Source organism: Tigriopus californicus, chromosome 1 (genome assembly GCF_007210705.1).
Source record: "Tigriopus californicus strain San Diego chromosome 1, Tcal_SD_v2.1, whole genome shotgun sequence".
Lineage (NCBI taxonomy): Eukaryota > Metazoa > Arthropoda > Copepoda > Harpacticoida > Harpacticidae > Tigriopus > Tigriopus californicus.
In genome coordinates, this window is record NC_081440.1 from 12,867,369 (window position 1) to 12,884,778 (window position 17,410).

Consider the following 17,410-nt stretch of genomic DNA (forward strand, 5'->3'; position numbering starts at 1 on the left):
AATTGAACGAAAAATAGGGGCCAAAGATCAAATTATGCATGTAGAAATGAAATCAAAATTAGCTATTCCCTATTCTTGCCAATGTTTGTTATTTCTAGAGCGCCATCTTTTCAAGAAATATTAAGAATGATTTTTAACTCGAAAATAGAACAGCCTTCTAATTTGGCTATTTGCTTCCCAGTCGAACGTGAGATAACAACCTTGAGGGAATTGAAAATAAAAGTCCGACCACGGATATCTAGAAATATGGACAGTAAACTGGTTTTCTGATAAGCTTTTCGGGCCAGGGCATCATAGGTTAGTCCCTTCTCAAATATATTGAAGTAAGAAATCTAAATCCTTGCCATTAAAGGCAAGCCAACTTGATGCAATTAATTTTGTAGCGATTCGTTCCAAAGTAATAAATTTATTAAATGGACATACTGCTGACCAAGAGGACTTTGAAGATTCAAATATATGCAGTCTTCACACTATAACTTCCACTACAACTCCTGAGTTTCTAAAGTCAGGTTTTCAACTCCAATCTGGCCAAGTCAATTCATTTCACCAGATCTTTCGATCACATTAATTGCCAATCTGGAATAAAATGAATGGTACAGGCGGCATTAAAGTTTCTCTTCTGCTGTTAGTCCAAATCTCTATAAGTCCGTGGATCGACATAAAACGGCGGAACGTCGCTCAGACATCCAAACAAACCTACTAACGTTTGTGTGATCGATGCCGGAGTCTATGACTCAATCCTAGAATAATCCAGAAACAGAACCATTTCTTGCCACATGGAAGCCTTAGCCCTGCTGGTCGAGGACTTGAACCATACGAACAAGGTTCAAAGGAAGCGAAATCTGATCAAAATCAAGGAGACACTTGAAAAACTAGATGATGATAATCTGGAAGAGCTGTGGAGTCATCATCAGAGGGAGCTATTCAAAACGCTCGAGGATGAGAGCGAGCGATGTCGGGAGATTGGTGGGGAAATCCTTATACTTGTCCTTTCTCGAACTTCCTCCAACCTTGATCCGGGAGCCAATGTGCTGATCCCTAGAATCAAAATATCCATCACGGTCGACCCTTTCGAGCCTTCCGAAGAGGTTCGGCTCATTTTGGTCCAAATCTTGACGCAATTGTCGCAAAAACGGTTCGAAGGACAAATCAGACCCTTTTTAGATGACTTGATGAAAATTCTTCAACAATTGTTGCTGGATGCTTTTCCACAAATCAAGATTCAAGCTAGTCAAGTTATTCAAGATTTATCCAATGCCCTGAACGCCGATTTCCACTTAAACGCTGGATCAGCACTCTTGCCAAATCTGATCAAGAACCTGAATCATCAGCAACAAAAGGTCCGAATCGCTACCATTAAGGCCATAGGTGAGGCTGTCATGTGATCCTCGATTGATTAATATTATTTTTTGCTTTTTCATATCAAGATGCTTTTCCCCCTTAGGATGCGTCTGTCAGCATGGTTCAAGCGAGGATTTCAAGCAAGCGGCTCCACAATTGGCTCAAAGGCTGTTCGATCCAATCCCGGGGGTTCGAATGGCCGTTGGCGAAGTATCCGGATCACTGGCAGTCAATTGGAATTTTAGACATGTTAATGCACCCTTGCTTCTGCCACTTTTGATCACAGGGTGAGTGTTCCACAAATCAGCGGATCTGAAAAGCTTTGGGATCTTGATTCTTCCGAGCAGTTCTAAAAGTATTCCTTGTTCAGACTTGAGGATGAATATCAAGACAACCGGCATCGCGTCCGCGTTTTGTGGGAAATAGCTGGAGAACAATGGTTGAGAGAGGAAGTGGTACGAGATAAACGGATCAAAGAGGCAGTGGACTTTCCCAGCGAAGCCCCTCGTCATTACCCAGCCAATGGTATTTTCAATGAGCAATTCCAATTTTTCACGTTTTTTTGTCGCCCATTGCATGTGTTACATTTCAATTTCCAGTGGAGCGTCGTCCATCATTTGGTTGTCGTTTATGGATCTCGCGGAACTTTTACAAGCTGAAGGAAGCTTTGGCACACGATCTCAAGGATTGGTTGGTCGAAACTAGAGTCAAAACCGCCCAATTGCTATACATCCTCATTCTACATATGGAGAGTGAAATTGTGGCATTTGCTGAGAATGTCTTGAACTTGTTCACAACTGGCATACGTGATATCGAAAGTCCCGTCCAAGACTATGTAAGCCAATTTTCCGATCTTGATGTAGCATTTGTCCAAAAGTGTGTTGAATTATTTCTTTGGCAGATTTGCAGATCAGCCAAGCTTTTCGGGTATTTTGTGCCACCTCGTCATTGGCTCTCCTTGGTCAGTGCCCGAATCCAAGAAGATCCCAATGTTCACGATCTAAGAGTATTATCGTGCATTTTAAGTGGATCGGACCCTGTATTACTCGAAGGGCATCTGGAAGACCTCGGGCTATTTCTGCAGGAAGATAACATTTGTTTAAAGATGGATGTAAGATCAACGGTGAACCATCCCATATCCCATTCCTTTTGAATTCTGTCATACAATGGATTGATTTTAGGATCTGCACCAGAAAGCGATGTTGGACGTCAGTAATTCTCTGATATCCGTGTGCCAACACAAATCTTCGAACATTCAATCCCAATTGTTTAAGATCCTCTTCTGTGTTCATTCCCTCGCTCAAGATGAAGCCCTCAAAGCTAGTGGAAAAGGTGAGCTTGTCTGAGTTTTTACCAAACTAAAACCGACACATCTTAAAGCTTCCTTTTTAGAGTTTCTTGTTCATCTGGCCTCGTTATTTGGTCATGATTCACTCCAGACCTTAATTAAATTGGAAATGGGACCATTGCTGAAACAATTCAGGAGCAATTGTTCCAATTGGGGATCGACTTCATATGAACTGACCATGTTCACCCATCTTCTGGCTGAAGCTCAAAGTAACTCTGGATACTACACTGAAGATATCCTGGCCATTTTTAAAACAACCTTAAAGGATGACAACCTGCCCGAGATGAAATCACGGATCCTTCTTTGTCTGGCCAAGCAAATGAAGAACTGTCAAGAGACATTGAATTCTCAGAAGCAGTTTCAAAACTATTCAAAAACCGTCATTACAAGTGAGTTTCTCAAATGTGTTAACATATCAACATCGCAGTCAATGAGTAAGGCAACTTATCAAATGTGAAAAACTTTATGGCAGGCCTAGTAAAAGTGGGTTTACCTCGGAATTTGTCATAAGATACATTTTGCTATGTTGCAAATATTTATCATGTTTTTGATATTTATAAGATTATTAGTTCAGGGCCAAAGAAGTCACCAATTGAAAAGGAATCTAGTGTTCAATCAGTGGGACGATCATCATGAAAAAATGCTGAATTGCAAGAGTATTTTTTAAAACATAATGCGTTATTATTTGAAGTAAGTCTTCTTTTTCAGCCTTGGTCCTACCTCATTTGGAGTGGCATGCTGGACAAAAGGCTCAAGCCGTTCGACTTGGGGCTATTTCAGTACTGTGGAGTATTTTCGTCTCCAAAGTGGTCGATCATACACGTTTGGAACCTATTTTGAGCTCGATCTTACTCCATATGAACAAACTGGTTGAGGACAACTCCGACCAAATCCGTAGTTTGGTGTTGAAAGCCTTTTACGAATTGTTGGACATCTTTGGCCGACAGTTTCCCGAGGACAACCTTCTCAAAACTCTTTCAAGTAAGAGCGTGTTTGTGTTCATCTTTTGCTGAGAAATGAGAGGCTGACTCAATCTTTGTTTCAGTTATTGATGAGCGACTAAATGATGTTTCGGATGAAGTCCGATTGATCGCGTTGGAGGTACTCCAAAAGGGTTCAGAGAGTTTCCAAGAAACCCAAAGTCAAAAGTTGTTGGAATATCTGAGTCATCTGATACCAAAGTTGCTGATTCATATGGATGACGACAATGCGAAGATACGTGGTGCATCTTTGGGTACGTTTTGAACCAAGGTAGTAGAGACATTGATGAGTCTCATTTGAACTTGTTATCCTCTTTTAGATTCACTGAAGCTTCTTTGCCGACGCTTTTCAGTTCCTGTGAAGTCGGTTGTGGCTGAAAAATCTGCTCAACACAAGCATCAAATGGAAGTTACTACTCTTTTAGAACATTTGTCGTCATTAAGCATGAATAATGATGTCTAAGACTACAACAAGGGAACCCTCGAATTGAACTTTCAGAATTCATTCTTATTTGACGTGGGGTGGATAGAATTCATGACTAAAGAGAGACGAAAGTGATATGAATGGTACGAAAATGTTTTTTTAAACTTTGAGCTTTGATTCATTTCAATGCAATAGAAATATTTTTTTTTGGGTACTCATCTAAGATATGGTTGATTATGAGATGCCCGAACGTTACTTCAAAAGTAGGGACTGAACTTTCAAATCCATTATCATGCAAAAACGACTTGAATGAATTATGCTTTTTTTATTATAGAAATGTTCTTGTCCTGTTCTTTTGTAGTAGTATGTAGAAATAACGGGATGTTAACAGAACGAGTACTTGCATCCAAAGACTTTTTATACTTGAGTTAGGCGAGATTAGTCGGGGTTTTAGGATAACAGGAGCGATGAGGGGGAAGTAGGCTCAGGGTGGGCAATAAGATCTTTTATCATTTAGGCATTCGCAAGGTTGACCAACCTAATTGCATCTACTATAAAAGTATAAAATGCCAATGACTTGAGGAAAGGTTCGAAATTGGGGTGTTGGTTGTTCTCTGTTCTTATTTCATCACGAACGGACATCAGCAAGGTTAATAAATTATGAATGACTTAGATTGGCATGATTGACGACAAATAATCGCGTCATTGCTACATTCCTGGGAAAGAGATCTTCGAGATCTCTCAAAACCCATTCCACGACATGACTGGTCGATTTGTTCTTGGCACATTTGATTGGTTGATCGATGGAAAGGCTGGTTTTGATTTCTTGAAAGTTAAGAGCTTGAACAAATGGGCGGGGCAAGGCGGGACGAATCCAGGAGTCAGATCGAAATTCAACCTTGACACTCTCCTCTTCCTCCTCAGTATGTACAAAAGGTTTCTTGTTCATAGCTTGAATGGATATAGGGCAACATGGGATTGGGAGTGGAAAGGGATTTAATGATGATGATGAGGATGGATGTGGTGTTGGTGGTAACATGACGGTCAAACTAATCAGCTCTTGAGTTTCTTCCTCCGAGATTAAGATTTGGCCTTTAAATGGGCCGCGTGAAATTGGCCGGGAACATACCCTTTTCGCCTGTGCTCTCCTTGATGCCAGTCAGCCAACCCTCCTCCTGCAACAAGTGGTAAAAGAATGTGAGTATTTTCATTGAACATCTCCAAAAGCAAGATCAGGACAAATGACGGAAAAACATACAGTCCAATTAAATGAGAGAGAGTTGACCATTTGTATTTTAGTATAATATCTATTGAAAGCAAAATTGGTTTTGTTTGCTTGGTCATATGCTTTGGCATCCCATTTTACTCAAGTGATGAATTGTTCGACATGATTGGAGAGGTACATATAAGCGCTTCTTGGTTGACATGTCTTAGTTTTCGCTCTTCTAAGAAACCATAGAAAATCTGGTCCAAGTTTCCCATTTGTATCCTAATTCAGGCTTGCCTAATTGCAAATAAGTGTTATACAGGGGTTGGGGAAAAATGCGGTGGAGCGGCATATTTTTTATGAAACATATGTCTTCTGCAAATATCATTCATCCTTTAAACGAAAGGTATGCGTGTTCAGGACCTAGAGAGTGAATCTCATGAAGCAATTGGAGCTCTCACTTAGAGCATCATGAATCCCCAAAGGAAATTAATTGCAATTATGGTATTTGAAAGTGCAATCAAGACTAAAAGCAAGATACTATTTAGGTTCAATCGCCCGAGTTTTGGCCTTACCCTGTATAAAAGTATACAGTAGCTTCTCACCTGTTCCTCCGGGTCCTCGTATGGGATCACTTGTATGACTTCTCCCACATCAAAATTGAGCTCATCTCCATCCTCAGCTTGGTATTTGTAACTAGCCTTCACCTTGTACAGCACTCCCGAGGGCAGATTGTCCGTGGAAGCTCCTGTCAAACAAGTAAAGAAAATAATCTTTTATTAGCCATAGTCTCTCAGGGCCTCCGTGCAACGGGCTGAACATCAAGTTTACTTGGTAAAGTTACCACACACAATTGTTTGGATGGACACATTTACAATAGCAAACGGGCTTGAATCTAACCATCGGCCATGCGTTGATTTTTATGGACGGATTAATTCGGTACCTACCCACTGGGATGTCATAGGTGTCTTGATTGGAGTACCTATTGTTGTTGGAGCTTCCTGCAGCCCCTCCTCCACCTCCTCCATTGGAAGCGTTCTCGACTTTTTCATATTCTTGCTGATGGAAAGTGCTCGAACCCACGCGTTTAGATGAAGAAGACAAGGAGGACGAATTTCCGTTGATGGCTAGAAGGTTAGAAAAATCAGGCCTCGATGGAGAGATGGAAAGACATCACCAGGATCACAACGAAGGTCGCAACAATGGACTTGAGACAGGTTGGACATTTCAGAAAGAGCGAGCAGAGCAGAGCAAGGCAAACCAAAAGAGATCGGGATGATGACCTTGATCACGGGTCTAATCAGTTAGATTCGATCATGACACCCCAAACCTTGACCAAATTATGGGAAGCTAATCTGATTTCACAGAGACATCTTGCAAAAACACAGGTTAGTTTTGCTTGCAGACTAGCAGCATTCGACAAAGCCAAGCTATGAACTGTTCTTCAACTCCATGATATTGATAAGCCAAGTAATTTGGAAAGATTGGACAGAATTTCCTGCCCCTCACTAGCCTTTGAATAGGCCCCCTGAAGAGCTAATTAGTCCAATTACCTTTCGGAGGCGATGAGAGACTGTTCGAGGTCGGGCTTGAGTTGAATGAGGTGGGTGAGGCGAGGGGCAAAGGCTTGGGCAGAACCTTCCGGGGCAACGTGCCTCTTTGCACCTCCTTGGCGAGTTTGTCGATGATGGCTTCCAATTCACTGAACACCTGCAAGGCAAGGAGCGGCTCAAGTTCAACAAGAGGTGCCCTCCATACAAGTCTGCTCTCTCTTGGGGGCTCATGGACTTGTCTGAGCTTGGACGATCTGACGGTGAGGGTGACTTACTTTGGATGTCTCCGTATGGAACACTTCCTCGGCTGCGAATAACGTTTGCATGTTGGTCACTAGGAATAACGCTCTGGAGTCGTAAAGTGCGGGCAGTTCATCGTGCAGTTCCGAATTCAAGATCTCGTAAGTCCGTTTGGCTAGTTCCATCTGTTCCTTTGCTCTGCAAAAAACGAATGGGAACATTTTGGTGTTCGATTCTACGAATTGACATCGTTCAAGCTAGGGTTTGTCTTGTGGATTTGAGACGAGCATTGAGCTGAGAATCCAAACGATTTGGACTCAATGTCCAATCCAAAGTCTACGTAGATAGACAGACCCTTTTTGGCTCGTTGGGACTACTTTTCTTCACCCACGCTAAAAGAAATTGTCTGTAACTGCTACTTCATAAATGGCAGACCACACCTGTACAGGGATTGAATCAGATTTTTGATCACGTCCTGGAGACCAAATTGTTTCTGCGAATGAATCAACAAAGAAACCTATGCTAATGAAAGAAACTGAAGATAATCTAATAAAAGGGTGATATTCCGAATTGCTAAGTTTGACTACGGACTTCTAGAGATGTGGACTGCAACCCGAGGCAAACATTTTTATCTCCTAAACCGTTCGCTTTATTCTAAATAAGCACTTGAAATAACCACAAAATCTTATTGAATAGATGAAATCACAACATAAGTAGTAAACACAACATAAAATTTGAATTTTTAGGCCTGCTCTTGGTCAGCTACATAAGCTTTTAGCAATATAACTTGGAAACAAGCCACTTTTTAAGTAAATGATGTAAAAATGACCTGCCTTTAATTGAAGAGAACTACCTTGTTTATTTTTTATTTTTTGCTTTTTTTTTGAAAGGTGCCTCAGAGTTGTTCAGACTCGTTCACAGTCCATATTTCTAGAAGTTCGTGGTTTGGCCTAGGGTAACAAGAACGATGAAACTTGCACTCTTGAAAAATCAATTTAAGCTAACACGGGTTTTGAAAAATAAACTCATTTATTTTGCTGGCCTGCGAAATTTGTCGTGGTCTTTACGTTTTGCGTATATACCTCTCAATCAACCATCGAAATATACCTCCACAAACAAGCTCTCAAAAAATTCTCAATGCCATTCCCCCTTCCCATAATATTGATTAGGACTCTCTTCTCAATATATCAATTCATTAATCCCCCTAAATTACCTGATTCGTGATGCCCACATTTAAAAAGACAATATAAATGGTAAATACACAGGATTGGATCTCACCTCGCGAATTTTCCCTCATTTCTGCCCGCACTGTTCTGCATGGACTGAATCACGTGTCGTTCCTTGTCGTAATCGATTAATTTCCGTCCTCGCTTGTCAATCTTCTTCCTCATCTCCGGAAACTGTCCCTGGTAGGTGTTCAATGGGATCAGCACCTGGTCACTCAGTTTATGGGCCAAATCCGCCCACAACATCTCCTGGTTCTGACTTTGCACATACAGAAGGTCGTGACCGGTCCATTGAGATTCGTACACCTCAGCCAAGGTCTCCATGAGATTCTTGTTGGCATTTTGCATGGCTGAAAACCAACAAACGAAACATTTGAACCATTAGACTCACTCGATCGTCCCACTCCAGGACCCAGGAATGTGAGCATGTAAGCATATTCGGAAATGAAGTCATTTCCATGAAGCGGAAGAGCAAGGGAAAACAAAATGCCGAAGATCTGTTTCGATCCCCAACACGTGTGGAAAGGTGAGTCTTCAAATGTCAGAGGAGATGTGCAAAGGCAGTTCATTAGTTATTGCTGTTGCTTCTGTTTTTCTGTGAAAGTGCAATATAAGAAAGTATTTGCAATGCAATTAAAAGGTACTTGGACATTTTACCAAGTTCTCACATATCTTGTATCAGATCCAGAAGAAGTGAAAGTTGGCAAATTCTACCGTACGCGTGGATCAGCGTGAGAGCTATTCACACTTTCGACACACCCTGTTAGCGATATGCGATTTTCATAATTATTACTATTACCTTTGATACATCTTATGTAGTTGCTAATGTCCTTATGGAGACGATTGGCATGGGCTTGCTGGAGATTGAAGTTCTGGAGATGTTCTTCAAAGATATCATCAGTGGTCTTGTCCGCTTTGCCCAGGTTTTGCAGAAGCTGAAAGGGAACGCAAGATTGGTGAGAAAAGAGAAGTCATCATTGAAAATCAATTATAAGCCTCTTCATCTGAACAAGCATCTTCAGCATAGCCTTGAAGAAGGCAGGGAATGAGGAAAAGTAAAAAGTAGGAGGGGAATGATGAGATGGCAAAACCCCGCCTTACTTCCAGAACGAGAACTAATGTGAGTCTAATTTCTGGCATTCCACGGCCTGGTGAATTTCGCAAATCTCGCAACTTTGAAGAAGGTGAGAATTTAGACTATAATGTATTCGGGGTGGTGAATGATTTGCCATTTGAGCCAACCAAAACGAGTAGCCAGAGTAATCTGTCATTAATCCAATCCGTTGAACAATATTTTTTGGAAAGCAGACTCCATGCGATCGATCAATGATCCTTTCAGAGAAATGAGATGATAATCGACATAACCTTACGAATAGCTTGCAAGTGGGCAGATCTAATCTTACAGGGTGGCAGGTAATAACGGCAATTAATTAGTTCGGTATTTAAGAACAAAGCTCGAGAGCAATGCCCGTGTTATGCTACCAAGGTAAGTAAACAATCATCCAAAAAAGAAGTTCTTAGCTTATCACTCGATGTGGCCTCTAAACTCGACCACGATCGGTCTGGGAGGACGCCACACTAAGTTAAACTCGCTCGTCGTGATTGTTGATATTTTCCTGACCAAACGCAACTTATGGTGGCTTGCGGAATCTTCGATAACGGAAAATGAGCATAATCTGTTTGTAAGGAAGCTTGACAGATGACCAAGCTTCAATATTTTTGCGTGAAATTTTTATTTGAATGTTTGATTGCTTCGTTTTCGAACGGTGTAAGTGAAATTGCCATTAATTCTGGACACCCGTTACAATTTCTCGTAGCTTAGTAGCTTATGAAACATCAAAATAAATTGTGAAGTACAAATTCAACTAAAGGTCGGTTAGAAAGCATGCTTGGTTTGCTTGTTTTTTACGGGCTTTTCTTACCGCTACAGGGAATGTAATCCCCAGTACTATTAAAATGAAAGCTTAAAATTCGTCTATTTTTTACCTTTTAATCCTTATATGATATTTGGTCTAACATCGAATTTGAGTTGGTAGACCGAGCTAGTCCTTGAACAAATTTTTAGATAGCATTCCAGATCAACCCTAAATTCAAGTCTGACTTTAAAGATGCAACCGGATCAACAAGGCCTACGTATTCCTTACGAATATTAGAGGGAAGCAAATTAAACAATGAAGGAGCACAAGAAAGAAGAGAGTTGGACTTCATTGTTTTAACTAGCCTGGATTCTCGAGGGCTTGAAGGTGTTCTCAAAATGCACATTAAGCCTCTACGGTCTCTAGAATTGACCCTAAATCCTGGGTTGGGACAAGGCTCATGGATACTTTTAAGAATGTACAGTATCAGATACCTTTCGTACCTTCTCTGAACATTGTACAGTTTAAATCAAGTTTTGAACTATTTCGGTGATTTTTGGGCGAAATAGCTTTTGTACTACTATTTAGTATTTACCTTAAAATCACCTACAACCGAGGATTTTGGGGAGGAATTGAAGGATTTTCTTTATTTCGGGGGAAACTTGAGAAATCAACACTTCCAAATGATATCTTAGATATATCCTGAAATTAACCGAGGGGCGAAAAATTTAAGAATACCTTTTAATCCTCGCATGCTCGGTATTTTTCAATTTTCAGCGAGTTCCTTCATTTAGACCATATTTAGACATCTGACATTAATGTATTATTGAAGGTGAATATCATCCTTTTCATTGGATTATACCGTAACTTATTTGTTGCATTAATGGTTAAGACTGCAATCGAAATAAAAAGTCTTCAAGGATTCCTTTTTCAGGGTCATTTGATTTGTCCTGCAATATATTTTGAACTCAGAAAGCCTCAAAATACTCGCAAGGCCTCAAAATGCGCACCTGAAATTAAAACTCAAGGCATAGGTCGGGTTTGACATTTCACATTGTTCACGTACGTTGATCTAACTGTATGATGATACTTCTCAATCGAATGAGGAATACGAAAATGAAGAGAGAATATTCAGTCAATGTTTGCCTCGTGAAACCACAAGAATACTTGAATAATCAAACGCACTGAAGTTTTTAAATTGTTTCTACGTTTTCACAACTTATTGAGGCTAAAAATGACAGCTTTAAAAGCTATTTGGAACAAAATCATGACTTATTTTCCTGACCCTTGCCCATTACTCATACAACAACCAAAGTTTACAGGCACATTTACGTATTTTTAGATCGTTTATCAGTTTATGTGTCTATTTTCTGACTAGTTACTTTAGTGTTAATGTTTTTTTGGTATTGAGGTTCGAATTCAAAGATGACGCAATATTAAATGCTTTTGTCTCGAACGAGTTCATTGTGGTGGGAGCGAGGATGGGACAGCTTCTGTCGTCAAAAATCGACTCAGTACGTACCAAGCTTTACTCTTAAGTCGTGATTTTATGATTGTAGCCCACTGCAATCTCATTGAAAGAAGTGAGCGACCAGCCAATTCTACATAGCAGAGCCCAACAGAGACCCCTAAATCGTTTCGGTTGAAGAAATCGCTGCTCTTCCTAAAAGGCCATAACACGATATGGTCTTTTGTCTTCTGAGAAGCCAATAAGAGCTGTTCGTTCCTGAGAGTGTTACCTCCTACGCAATGAGAGGCTGGAGAATTTACTCGAGGCGATAAGCTTTAATAATATTTCTCATTCACTCGAAATTGCTTGGAAAACTGATGAATTAGAAGATCGATTGAAACTTGATCAATTTGGGGCTTAATCGGTTCGAGTTCTATTTTCCACAACAGAAAGGTGGCAATAACTTTCGCTGCAGTATTTGAACCAAAATAGAGATTATTTAACAAAGCTAGAGTTGAATGCGCAAATGAATAATTCGTAGATGGCCAATGCTTTTCCTCGTTACTAACTTACCAAGTGTAGAAAAATAAACCAAAACAACATGTGCACTAACCATATCATAGCAGTGAAACAAAACACAGCAGAAAAATTCTGTCAATTTGGTATTACAATAATAGACATAAGTTTGGATGTTTTTCAAACTATGAAAAATGAATTTCTCATGAAGGTTTAAGTATATGCGGTCGCGACAGATACAAGTACCAAGTGAGTGGTATTGTATTGTTGGTACGATGTTTTCTCTTTATCTCATCGAGGAGCAAAGTCAACTAGCTAGACACCCACTCAAAATATCGACGAAGTTCAATCATTGTCCATCAAGGGCGTTGAACCGTTCAAGCTAAGAAAACACTTCATTGTCTTGCAAGTCTTTTCCTTAATGCAATTGTGACCTTCAGTTAAGCTTCATTTGGAAGGGGCATAAGATACAGTATTCTAGGACAAATTGTGAAACCTAATTGTTGAAGTTATTCTTCATATTCATTTTCATTCTTACGAGATATATTTTTTTGCTGAAACATCACAGTGTATTGAACTCGTTTGGTGGTCTGAAACACCCTGTGTTGCCTCAAAAGGAACACACCCTTATACAGACATCCCCTTTTCTGTCCATACCGTTTGTTTGACTGGAGAGTGTTATCCTGATTTTAATCCAAAATTAATCCCCTCCCCTTTAAACTTGAACTATCGCTTGGCAATTTATTCGCTACAATCAGACGAGTCAGCATAGTCCATGTCATAAAACACCTTTTTTTCATTGAGAGGTCCAATCGACCCGAACAAATTGCGAACATTTCTCAAAACAGCAACGAACCCGAACATCGTTTCTCAACGAGCACTGCACCAATAACGGTAAAACGTCGAGCCACGAACCTTCTGGTAGATCCTTTCCACATGTTGCTGACCAACTTTGGGCTTCATGATATTCCAACGAAAGGGCCCTCAAGTACACAACAAACTCGACGAATGAGTGGGCAAAAGCAACCACGATTAACTTGTCACCGAGCAACTAACTCTCAGAAGAGATTCGGTCTTGACTCTTCGAGAGCAAAAACACGACTGAAGAACGAACGAGCTCTTCGTATTCCAAGACACGCACGCGTGGGCTAAAATAGACGTAGTCAAACTGAACGGGGTGCTTCAGGGAGGGATGAGATGGTCTAAGAGGCTCTCAAATCACTGAGACACCATGTGCTATATTTTTCTCAAGAACACCTCTTCGTAATCGACAAAACAGAGTGCGCGGAATGAGATTGGGACAGGTTCCACACATTCTTTTGGCTAACCGTGGCCTATCACCATGTCATTAGAAGCTTGTTCCACGCAAATCTTCGGGTCTGGTCAAAAGGATTCGATTTCAAAATGGATATTGTGTCATAAGCCAATGCATTAAACCTCAAGACTTGGTCAAGCACACATGCACAGATGGTGTGAGAGCGAGAAGGGCCCTTTGTGGGTACATAATGGATTTGCGTGTATGATTAATGACTCGATTTCCCAACTTGGACATGAGTCCATGACGGACATCCTCTTTTTAGGACGGTCATGGTGCATTATTTACTATGGGAAATGGAAGACCGAAATGACAATGTTTGCCTGCAGTTGAAGCGAAACACATCGAACTGGGTCAAGAGGTGAGAATATTGGCATGTGTTCAAAGAAGCTCACAGTCGAGTCTATCAATCCCTTATTTCGGAAGGCTTGATGCCTGCTCGGAACATTAACAGTCACGACTTTGAAGCAACTCTCGTTCCAGTTATCATTGTTGCTATTGTTGTTATCTTGGGCGCAAAAGAGACCAAATCATCTGTCCTATGAACAAATTTGTGAAGAGACAATGGGTCTATTCATCAAAAGTTTCATGATTCATGATCGATAGGTCTTTCTCGCATGGCGACATGAAGTCGCTTTTCGACGGAACAAAAAAAGTAATGTCGGAAGGCATAATTCGGATTCACTTTCGTACCTTTGCATTGACGATTTGTCGATGCTGCTATGGGGAAAGTTTCCGGGAATAATCTCTATCACCGATCTGCAGGTGCGACGGCAACGCAAATTGGCCTTTGTGATATTACATTTTTTGAACCAATGATCAACCCCTTATAACGTTCAGAATGATGCTTAAAACAATCCAAGTCGATTGGTTCATGGTGTCATGCTAATCAATTCTTAGCGCATTCCAACATTCTCGGTCTCCAGGGAGTTCAAATAATGGCTGTTTTAGACTGTCTTGAGAGGCCCCCTTTAAATCACTTAGGAGTGGTTTATTAATCGACATTCGCTCATCCTATTCGTTCCCGTCTCAGGTGCAATATCACCAACTCATTCCCTGGCATTCCGATGTCCTAAATCTCCCATTGACGATTTACTCTGAAACGAAGGGCGAAGTGATTGAACAACAAAAGTCCGAATTCATCGGTGAATTTCTCGTCAGGCGCGATTTTGGCCTCCATCCAAACTTCCCGTGTCCATCCAAGTTCTATCTCTCATCGGCATTTTTCCTTCCTTCCCTGCCTCCCTCCCTCTCCCTCACACTTCATTCTATCCTTTCGAACTGAGCAATTTTCGAAACGCTCCATGTTTCTCCCCATTTGTTTTGAATCATCTGCATGGTTTTGAAGTAAAGTTCAACATGACTTTTTGGCAACATGTGAGCACTCCTCTTCATTTTCCAGACTGACGAAGACCTCCTTCATGGGGCTTCAGGAGCTTCAGTCATTCTCCTGATGGGGCGGGGATCATCCACCTGAGTGTATGTATAAAACCGATCGAGCAACACATGTTCAAAAATTGTTCTCTTTCCATACCTTCCCAACAAATGCATGACGTCATTTTTGTCTTGGGTGTACGTATATTCAGAAAAGGCCCAAACTGGTTTAAAGCCATCCCTTAGGTGGGTTGATGACTCTTCTTTAAGGCATGAGCAAACCAATGGAACCTCTGGCATAGAAAAATTCCAATCAAGGAAAGTCACCTTGGACGCTCACCGTAAAATGAGTGTGATGAGTTTGACATTGTCATTTACTTTGCAAGTGGAAACGTCTCAAAATGAGATCAGATAATTGATAAGATCATCTTGAGTTTCTTTTTGAAATTTGAGCTATGACGATGAATAGCACAAGCTCTTATTCAAGGTCGAAATGAAAGGTCTATCCCCAATGCAGGTACAAATCGTATATCAGAAGAATTTGCCCCCCACCCCCCGGTCCATTGCCTTCTGTTTCAAGTCCTGTTCTTTTTTTCAGCCAGTTTTGGCCTCTTTTTTTTCTCCCACTCATTTCATTCATTTCGGCACTTTGTGTCCCTCAATTCCTGCCTTCCACATTTCTAGCCTTCGTCAAACCCCATTTTGTTGCCAGACTTGGGCATGTTGCTGTTGCCCACATTGAAATAAGGAGAGTGGAGTAGAGGGGGAATGAATTTGGGGTGTAGATTGTAGCAAAACTGCACATGGCGGCAACAAGGCGAACCTTAACCTCAATCCCGTTCAAACAGCAGCAAATCTGAATCAGTTGAGCGTCTCATAAGAACTTGCGATTTGCCTTCCTGGCCAAAATGACCCATTCAGCGTGAAGGGCATTACTGCATGCTTTTTTGCAGGATCTCTAATACTGTCCTAGTTTGTTCCTCCCACGCCTCAAGCTACCCATTGCTCTCTAATCCGTAATGGCCGTGGAGGAAAGCCGTCAGGTGGAAAAGGATGAACAAACTGAAGCAGGGCCAAGACCCTAAATTTGCAACTAAGACTACTGACAAGGGTGTCCAATAGAACGGGGGGCAGTCTGTCCTTATTTTTTTCACTCTTCTGGATCATCGCCAGGACACAGCCTCGGGATGCCCAATCTACGTTCAACGAGGTCTTTGCATGTTGGGCCAGAGCGAAAGGCGTAGTACAGAAGTAGTCCGTCTAATACGGGATGATCTGCCGAAATTTGTGCCTGTTGAGGGGGAGGTGGAACATGTGGGCTGATATGATTGCCCAATGTGAACCTCGCCTTTGGTTATTTGTGAAACAACCTGGCGAAAACGAATTTGCATTGCAGCCAGCCGTTTCCTGGACTTGGTCTCAGCCACAGGAATGTTGTTCTAGATTTTGTATGGATTCCAAATGGAAATTCCGGACTCTTTCTTATCCATTGCTTTAGGCCAATCAGAGCAGCCATACAATAAAAAGGCGAGAGAACACATTTTTTTCGACCAACGGGCTAGCGTGTACAGTATACTATGTATTTGCATGGTCCTATGGGTATGCTTGGTAAATAATTGCTTTGACTAGTGTCAGGGCATTAAAATGCGACCCAAAATTCTTGGACATTGTTGTGAAAAAAAAAAAGCTTATTTCAACATCACCATCAAAACACAATTATAGCCCGCAGTTCAACATGTCCAAATGGGGACCTCCGCCAGTTTGCCAATTTTGGGCCTTACTTCTTCCTGCTTCACCACCGAACTCTTGACACATGTGTGGCGAGTGCCCCAAATTCGACCCTGGTCAATGGCTTGAAATAGCTAGAAATTGCACAGCACCGCTCACTACGAGGACAAATCTCCCATGGGAGGAATGAATTACCTTTTCTTTGGCTCTTCCGGCTTGTTTTTGCACTAATTTGGCGATTCCTCTGGCCTCAGCCATGATTTGATCTGTTATGATTGAACCACCTGAATTGGTACCGTGGACCTGAACGGCGTTGGCGGACTGCTCCGGCATGGACGTCTCCTGAATCCTGGGTCCTCTCTCGCCCTGAAGTCTACGAGTGGCACGTACAGCGCCCTCAGTCAAGAGTCCGTCAGAACAGGTCTTTTGGACGCCAGAGCGTACTTGTAGCAGATGACAGAGTCCTCCTGCCTAAAAGCGAGCGGCTAGGAAACACATTCCAAGCTAGGCAAAGAGCCCTCTAGCGCCACGAGGTCCCCGAATTCGACGAGGAGTGAGTGGCACTTCACACTGGCACCAAATGGGAGTCCCTTCAGCAATGACGATCTCAAGTACCACCACCACCACAAAGTTTGGGTTGAAGTTGGATTCGGACTTAACCCAAACCGAGCAGGGATGATGATGATGACGACGAGGATGAGGACTCCCACCTTTTTCTTGTCTCTTGCTCCAGGAGGCAAGAACGACTGAGTAAAAGATCACTTAGCCGACGTGAATGTGATACTCGATTTGAAGTCGACAAAGGAGAAGTGAGAAGCGAGCAAGGAACGGGGAACGGGGAACAGGGAAAGA

At 41.7% G+C, this 17,410-nt stretch overlaps 2 protein-coding genes across 6 annotated transcripts; one reads left to right on the forward strand and one right to left on the reverse strand.

The window, feature by feature from the left end:
* Positions 1-670: 670 nt before the first annotated feature.
* On the forward strand, positions 671-4,161 carry LOC131886605 (dynein axonemal assembly factor 5-like). 2 transcript variants are annotated; one of them, XM_059234995.1, is made up of 10 exons: positions 671-1,368; positions 1,445-1,628; positions 1,712-1,866; positions 1,941-2,176; positions 2,243-2,464; positions 2,523-2,673; positions 2,734-3,078; positions 3,398-3,670; positions 3,735-3,923; positions 3,990-4,161. In XM_059234995.1, exons 1-10 carry the CDS (start codon positions 777-779, stop codon positions 4,130-4,132), a joined length of 2,490 nt encoding a protein of 829 aa, XP_059090978.1. In that variant the 5' UTR covers positions 671-776; the 3' UTR covers positions 4,133-4,161. The 2 variants fall into 2 exon arrangements, with proteins under 2 accessions (XP_059090978.1, XP_059090986.1); XM_059235003.1 differs by having other exon boundaries at positions 672-1,368; positions 2,243-2,452.
* Positions 4,162-4,694: 533 nt separating this feature from the next.
* LOC131886631 (myc box-dependent-interacting protein 1-like) lies at positions 4,695-17,328 on the reverse strand. 4 transcript variants are annotated; one of them, XM_059235024.1, is made up of 8 exons: positions 16,754-17,325; positions 9,119-9,254; positions 8,372-8,669; positions 7,129-7,291; positions 6,854-7,010; positions 6,248-6,427; positions 5,906-6,048; positions 4,695-5,271 (listed from the first exon to the last, which is right to left on the reverse strand). In XM_059235024.1, the coding sequence occupies exons 1-8, from the start codon at positions 16,889-16,891 to the stop codon at positions 5,188-5,190; spliced, it is 1,299 nt and encodes a 432-aa protein (XP_059091007.1). In that variant the 5' UTR covers positions 16,892-17,325; the 3' UTR covers positions 4,695-5,187. The 4 variants fall into 4 exon arrangements, with proteins under 4 accessions (XP_059091007.1, XP_059091015.1, XP_059091023.1 ...); XM_059235032.1 differs by having other exon boundaries at positions 4,695-5,268; positions 16,754-17,324; XM_059235040.1 differs by lacking the exon at positions 16,754-17,325 and adding an exon at positions 13,057-13,276.
* Positions 17,329-17,410: the final 82 nt, after the last annotated feature.

What these genes read in the sequence shown, in the direction of transcription:
- LOC131886605 (XM_059234995.1), top strand. Translation starts at nt 777, where the DNA reads ATGGAAGCCTTAGCCCTGCTGGTCGAGGACTTGAACCATACGAACAAG. An exon ending in CCTCAAAGCTAGTGGAAAAG is followed by an intron (nt 2,674 to 2,733) that starts GTGAGCTTGTCT and finishes CTTCCTTTTTAG; the next exon opens with AGTTTCTTGTTCATCTGGCC. An exon ending in TTCAAAAACCGTCATTACAA is followed by an intron (nt 3,079 to 3,397) that starts GTGAGTTTCTCA and finishes CTTCTTTTTCAG; the next exon opens with CCTTGGTCCTACCTCATTTG.
- LOC131886631 (XM_059235024.1), bottom strand. Translation starts at nt 16,891, where the DNA reads ATGCCGGAGCAGTCCGCCAACGCCGTTCAGGTCCACGGTACCAATTCA. An exon ending in AATGAGGGAAAATTCGCGAG is followed by an intron (nt 7,292 to 8,371) that starts GTGAGATCCAAT and finishes CGTTTTTTGCAG; the next exon opens with AGCAAAGGAACAGATGGAAC. An exon ending in TCCATACGGAGACATCCAAA is followed by an intron (nt 7,011 to 7,128) that starts GTAAGTCACCCT and finishes CTTGCCTTGCAG; the next exon opens with GTGTTCAGTGAATTGGAAGC.